We start from the raw sequence: 7,351 nt of genomic DNA on the forward strand, positions 1-7,351 counted from the left end.
ACAAATTATCTATTATAAAGTTTTAAAATATGTACCGTATTGGCACTGAAAGCAATAATATTCGTTGTCTCAATTATACGTTATAAGTACTCTGCTTTTCTTTCTTCAGCGAGCCCGAAACTTAAATTTTAAAATTATTGAGAGATTGTCAGGAGTAAAATGTATTTACCGCCCTTGGACCTCAAGACAGGTATGAATACGCACCTTAAAAGGTGGATTATCTAGATCTCCTGATTTAAGTTGTTACCTGAGGAAACTGAAATATTTTGAAGTATATTTTCACACTAAAGACCAGTTTGATGCGTTAGACACAACAGAGGCGGAAATAACTAGCCAAACTTAGAAATCTTTACCTCCCCAGCCCCACTTCCAAGCACCAGCCCCTCCCATTCCCACTCCCCTCGCCTAGTGTCATTGTGATTGCGGACCTGCATTTTATTCGGAAGTCGGTAAGAATAGGGTTAAATCAGAAAGCTCCTGTTGCAGTCAGCCTGGCAATTGCAACAGCTTTGATGCACTTGCTGGTATGTGAGCTCTAGCACGATATTAACCCCAGGCGATGGAGCAGTTTTTTTCTGGCAGTCGTGCCTAATAAAATCCTGCTCCACGCAACTCAGTGTCTCCAGAATGTCTGCCTGGCTGTCGCCTATAGAGCTTTTGCACGCAGCCCTCAAACCAAACTGCCTTTAATAGCAGGAGATGGGCGTACCTTTAACTATTTACTATCCACACCCTGGCCTTATGTGAAGTTCTCATTTGTTTTAATATGTGTTTAATATTTCCTTCCATTTCGATATTTTTACCCAATCCATTTGAGGAAATGGGCCACAATGTGCCTTGGGGAACTAACTCATGTATATCATGTATATACTCTATAGAAACTCTTCATGCTAGGCTGATATGCAGGTGTAAGTCTGGGTCACCGCCATCCTGTTTAACTGTAACTTTCAGAATATATATTATGGAGAATAAATGTCGAGATGTCACTCCGATTAAAACGCAATTTCACGTGGAAGTATGAATATTTAATTGCTTTATGGTGACTTTTTATAGCTTTGTGTTAAGGCCACGGTGTGACTATGAGGGTTCAAAGTCATGCAGAGTTTAATCTTGAATAAGCCATCTTGTCAACAAATTTCGAGTCATCATTTCTGTTTCCTAAATAAAGAGGGCGTGACACTGTGGAATGATGACTTTTTATTAACATTATTCTCAAGAACATCGTCAAAGAAGCATTTAAAAGATTCATTACAAAACAGAACATAAGTTTCAACAGAGGTTGGTGTGTCTTGGACGTCCTTTACAAGCCAAACAGTTGCGATGAAATTTTCATGTGTTTGAGGAATTCCTCCCAGTGTCACATATATTCTTAAAAATTACCCGCAAGGATTTTTCTTAATTATTATTTTACAATTGGTGTGTAAAATTTTATGTACACATTTTTAAAGAAAACGATACCCTGACAGAGCATCATAAATAGAGTTCCGGCTATCTGTCAGGACAGTTTGTGCTCCATCATATTGTCTATTGCAAACTGAATTACTAATTTACAGTGAATACCGTACTTTTTAATCATACTGCATTGGACATAGTTCAATGGATACATTATATCTGCTACATCAAACAAACTGGCCGCTACTCTCTAATAATATACAGGCAGTAATAATTTAACCACTCCAAAAGATCAAAAAACTTAAATAATATAACAAAACATAGGCAAAGGAACGTAGAAGGTTGCTTGATACTGAAATTGGGAAAATTATAACGGTTCAGTGTGCAGTGAAGATCTGACAACTGACAGAGTTACAAAATACCCTCATTTTGTTTCTCATATACAGTTTTCGGTATTATGTACAAAACTGGTGTGTTACTACAGAAATGAATGGGAGAAACGTTGGACGATATCTAGCTTCCCTGATGATTTCAATTCAATTCTACCCCGGCTCTTCATGTAGCGTAGGTGTCGAGTTTTATTCATTTATTAATTTATGTTTTTTGACACACGCATCTTTATGAAGAGTTTTGGGAGTCCTCCCATCCCCCCTCCCCCCCCCCCCCCCCCACCCCCACACACACGTTAAAAGGAGCTATATAGATGAAAATTGTTGTTGTTGTCGTTTTCGGTAACAGCAAAAGTTCAAGAGCTTCAAAGTTTTGAAGTAAAAATAAAAGTTTTAATAGACTGCTCCAGTACTCTGAGGCGGTGGTTGGTGTAGTGAGTTTGTTGCTGATAAGTGAGAGCCTGAGGGATGGGGTGGGTACCAGTGATTGAAGTCTTCCAGGTAGTTCTGAGAGGAGTTATGCGGGGTTTGATGTTGGAGGGGGTTCCTAGTCGAACTATGGCTCTCCCAGACAGCAGGAGAAGGGGGTGAATTGCATGCCATCGAGTCGCTGTTGTTGGGACTGTGCTCCATTGTGAGCTCTCCGTTTTTGTATAGCTTCTTAAACTTGGATCTTCTGTTCTGAAACCAAATTTTCACCTGAGCAGGCAGGAAAGAAATTACAACTGGTGGGTAAGACTTCATTGTCAAGAATCGAGAACATGATAGAGAAAACATGTAAACACTTAGCAAAAGATAACATTACAAATTCACCCCTCAGAAATATATAAATGCAACTACTTTTGTAGGAATGATTTTACTGTTGTCCCTTTATGGTTTGGGACTAAATGACACGTCTTCTATTTCTGTTGTTCAATGTCTGGTGTTTTCCATTTAATCCCTATAATCTTTTAAACTACTTCAAAATAAAACTCGATGGAGCCTGTTGTTTTACTCCCCGATACTCTTGTGTAATCAGGAAGTACCCGCTCACCACCAAACCGCCGCCTCCCCCTACCCCACCGAAAAATAACTTGTGGATAGGACGCTTCTGAGGCCTTTGAAATATTTTTGGTTGAAATATTTTCACGTTGTTCCAATGATACCTTTCACTTCCTGCCTAGAGAACTCCATATGCCTGCAGGTAGGCACAATGCCAGATGTTTGCTAAATCCCTTTGTCACTTATTTAGTCAATATTAGTTAAAAATCATGTTCTATATATGTCTGATCATGAATTTGCCTTGCATCCTACATGTGACAACTTCCCATCATCATCATTTCATCAGCTCTTATTTTCTAGAGGCTCGAGGTATATTAAAGACAAGAGGACGTCAATCGGCCTATCGTAAAACATATATAATCGCATAAACAATTCTATGAGTGACTATTTGAGCTACAGTGTGGATTTTCAGGAGAGGGAAAATGATGGGAAAGTACAAGTGTGGTAATGCGAAATTGTGAGAAATGTTGGGGAAAACAAGTATAGCGAGAAACTTGCATTTAAAGTGTCCTATTATCACGGGTAACATAGTCCAGGTTGCTGGTATACCTGCGTTTGAGCCAGTGTAGAAAAAAAAAGGGAAGGCCTGTCTCAGCAGTAAAGTGGGTGTGGAGCTGAAATCAGGACTGATACTTATTGCATCCTCCCAGGGCAAGCCTTAGCCCAAGGGCAATGAGCGAAATGCAAAGGCGATGGATGCACCGCTACAGTCAGAGTAATGTGTGTACCTGTGTTTGCGTAAGTCCCAGAGAAGCTGCCAGCTCTGCTCGCTCAGGTAATGCCAGATATTGCGCCTTTTGGAAGCGTTTCTGCAGAGCGGCTAACTGGAAGCTCGAGTAGATTGTTCTTGGTTTGCGGATCTTTTTGGGTTTCCCGTTCACAATTCTCACTTCGGGCTCTGGTTCCTCTTTCACTGAAACTTAAGCAAAAGGCCAAAAAAAAAATTAAACACAAGACACTCTGAATTGCCGAGACTTCACAACATAAAACGCAACAAGAGTTCAGGCTAGGCAAAGGATTTCTCCTTCGTTGCATTTCAATGCACGTTGTGAATGCAAGGTAAATCAAGTGGAATACAGAATTCTTACAGGACATGAGCCTTCAACACGACCATTCGACTGCTGTAGTAGAAATGGCTCTCAAAACTCGCTGCCTATGTAATTTTACTAGTTAAGTCAATGTTTTCTTTCATGGTACAAATTAGAGAAGGAGGGAGGAAACTGCTAATTATTATTATTGATAATTATTATTACAAGATACAAAACCAAAGCTTTATTATCTCATTGGAATAGTGCTATCCCTTTTCAGGCTTTCTTGTTCCGCGTCATTCATACACAGTATAATCTTGTTTATTTATTTATGACTTTATGTATTTACATATGTAATGTGCTCATGGGGGTAGTGAAACCCTTAAAGGAGTATGGAAGCCATTCCGGCACACTGAAAATGCACAGTGCCTCAGAGAGGAAGCTGACCTGTGGGCAATCTTTACAGTGTTCCATTTGGAATGGTGTGGCCACTTCAATATTCTCACCTGCGTTTGTCCCTTAAGAATAGTAGCAGGAAGACTTATCCATCACTGGGAAATAAAACTCAACTTTCCCGTTTGCAGCACTGATGCCTCACAAGCCAGCAGGTTAACAACGAGCCTCACCAAGGAGAGTTTATTCCGACCAAGAGTTGCAAAAAGTTTATAGTCCTAACTCTAACTCGAACCCAATGCCCCCGCCTAGTTTCTGGCCTCAACCCCCGTTGGATTCAAATGTCTCTACAAACAGATTTTTTTGGTCTGCCTTATTCCTCTGCACATAACAAGTGTGTGCTTTGAATGGTTCTTCGTATCACTGGCAAGCAATTTAAAGTCGCAATTTTAAAACTCTGTACTTAGTCGCAACCATGTCTTAACTTATTTAGCGACAGATACTTTGGATTGGTGCTAATTTCCACTTTTCACGTCCAGTGATATTTAAAAAAACAGCCTGTATTAAATATACAAAATGAGTTTCACTTTCAACGCGTGGATTCGTGTTTTCGCTTGAGTACTGTGCAAGTGATTTTGCACCAGTTCCAGCCGTTGCTCTCATGAGCTTTTGTGTCATTTCTTGTTTGATATTGTCAAACGCGCCTATTAACGGTTCTTGGAGTATTCTGTACCCGAGAACGTTTTGGTCACCTCAGGTGGTTCAAAAAATTACAGCACAATCTCTTGACAAAGTGCTAAACAACCTGTTGTTTAGCATTAGGTGGCACCTTGCTTGGGTTGTATACTTACAGCGGCAGACTACCTCGAATGAGACAGAAAATATATGTGTACAGTCTCTCCAGTTAAACACGCCGTGCTAATACATGCATCTTTGTGCAGTATTTCAGATCACGTAAGAGGGACCGTTTAGTAAAATAACAGCTAATCAACTGGGCTTTAAGAAGCGTCCTGTCAGGTATGAACGCTCGGATACAAAGACTACAGTGCACTTGCACTGCACTATTCCTTGCCATTCCAACAGCAGACCTCCTCCATACTTCAAGCTCTCTTCTGTAAGGGAATGCAGCATTATATGACCACCCAGCAATTAGTTTGCAGTTAGCGAAGTGCTGGAATAGATTCCAATCTGTTTCTGACTCCAGACAACGATAGGGAATTTCATGAGCCCTTACCTCTCTCAGCCGCTGATATTTGAGGATCCCTGCTGTAATGCCCATACGGTCGGTACGAGTTATTGTAAGCATAGTCGGGCTTTTGTGAATAAGAGCCAGGCCCTGGAATATTGTTCAGATTAAATTGATGGTACGGATAGTGGTTCACTGGCTGAGAATAGGCTGAAGTCGGATAATAATCGTGCTGAGGATGACAGGACTGTGGGTTATAGTAACCAACATCTGTAGCCGTAGATTCTGGGAGAGTTGGAGAATCTTTCGCGGGGTGACATCCCATAGAGCCCTGAATGTCCGTAAGAAGACCGGGCAGCTTTTTCTCATAGGTTCCACTCATTGTTCCAAACAATATTTTTTTTTTAGAAAAAAGACGATTTAATGTTTAAAATACAAAGCTCAAACTATGCACACATCACTGCGCCGAGGAGACGAGATCCTTACAGTAACTGCGACTCAAAGCAAACTGATGTAACCCAACAAGCCCAGCGTGGTTAAACCCCTAATTATACGGAACAGAAGGGTGGATACAGGAAGCTTATTGGTTCCAGAGATGTCGCCGAGAGAGCCAGTCCAAGTTTTTCAGACTTCCCACGCTCATATTTGTGGAGCCAAGGCTATTATCACTCTTCCTCAACTATTAAAAGTGTCTGCCTTTTTGTAGATGCTCCCTCCAAGTATTCATTTTAAGGGGCTTGAAGAATTTAAACAGAATTCACAACAAGTTCCGACTCGTATTTTATTTTTGCTTCTCAGTTTGATAACTCTGGTTTTATTTCTTAAAAGGGTGATACCCGACCTACAGGGGCGGGGTCGCGGGTAACCCCTGCTTGATTTTTTTTACAGTATGTTTAGTATGTTTCTAAAAAAAAAGACTACAAAGGAAATATATACTTCAATGTTACGAGAGGTCGTCTGATCATTTGTGCTTAACCCACATTGATGGGGTCCAGTGAAGAATCTTTTTTAATGATTGGATGCAACTCAAACTTCACAGTGATTCGGGGCTTTAAACTGAATATTGTTTTTTAACTGATGCAATTCATCAGCCCGCTGTTCTGTAAGAATCTAAGATTTCATCTGTAATCCGTAGATCATCCACTTTTAAACGGTATACATAACTTAAATTGTATTCTTTTTAATATAATGTAACCAAGATATATTAGGATTGCGCAAAAGTATAAAACGACTTCAAACCCACCTCCAGCAATCTAACAAACTCGTTGCAGGGAGCTAGGTGTAGTCTAACCTGTGCTGCCGGTTTTCTCATGGTTTCGGACTCCATAAAAAAAAACAATACAATTCTGTCTCCACCTTTTTGCGAAACACCTTTCCACATTGCGCCCGGACAGGCTGGAAACCGTCGAGAAGAAAAGATTGTGTGTGAGTCACGGCTAGCAGCTCGCCAAAGGTGCTTTCCATAATATCTACCCCTGCAGAGTGACACCACCGAGCGGCTCCCAGTGTCAATAGACTCCTGGTCGAAGTGACTTAATAGTCTCTCTGATACATCACGAAAATGGAGCAATAAAACCGTGAACAAAATCAATTCTGCTCCTTACAAAGATGTCTTAATTTATGAGGGTCAGGAAAAACTTACTTTAGGCGCAAGTGAAGGAAAATAAACTTGTTTGAAACAAAAAGAGACTGAAGAATGTTCAGTGACTAATATAAAAAGAGTTCCCTACATTTAGAGAATAGGTGGTACAAACGATACAACATTAAGATGCGCTTAATACGGGCTCACAGGTCCTACAAATTGCCACATGTCCTTTTATTTCACATAAAACTTAATATGTAGTTTACATGAATGTACTGTAGTCTCCCCAACAGACTGCTTCTGCTGCATATGGTCAGGAAGAGGCATGTTTACGGCCACT

General features: G+C 40.5%; 1 protein-coding gene across 1 annotated transcript; it reads right to left on the reverse strand.

Annotated features, from left to right (window-relative positions):
- Nucleotides 1-2,110: 2,110 nt before the first annotated feature.
- On the reverse strand, nt 2,111-5,811 carry dlx3b (distal-less homeobox 3b). Its single transcript, XM_068012972.1, has 3 exons — nt 5,478-5,811; nt 3,551-3,741; nt 2,111-2,480 (listed from the first exon to the last, which is right to left on the reverse strand). The coding sequence occupies exons 1-3, from the start codon at nt 5,809-5,811 to the stop codon at nt 2,175-2,177; spliced, it is 831 nt and encodes a 276-aa protein (XP_067869073.1). The 3' UTR covers nt 2,111-2,174.
- Nucleotides 5,812-7,351: the final 1,540 nt, after the last annotated feature.

This window comes from Heterodontus francisci, chromosome 33, assembly GCF_036365525.1.
Source record: "Heterodontus francisci isolate sHetFra1 chromosome 33, sHetFra1.hap1, whole genome shotgun sequence".
Classification (NCBI taxonomy): Eukaryota; Metazoa; Chordata; class Chondrichthyes; order Heterodontiformes; family Heterodontidae; genus Heterodontus; species Heterodontus francisci.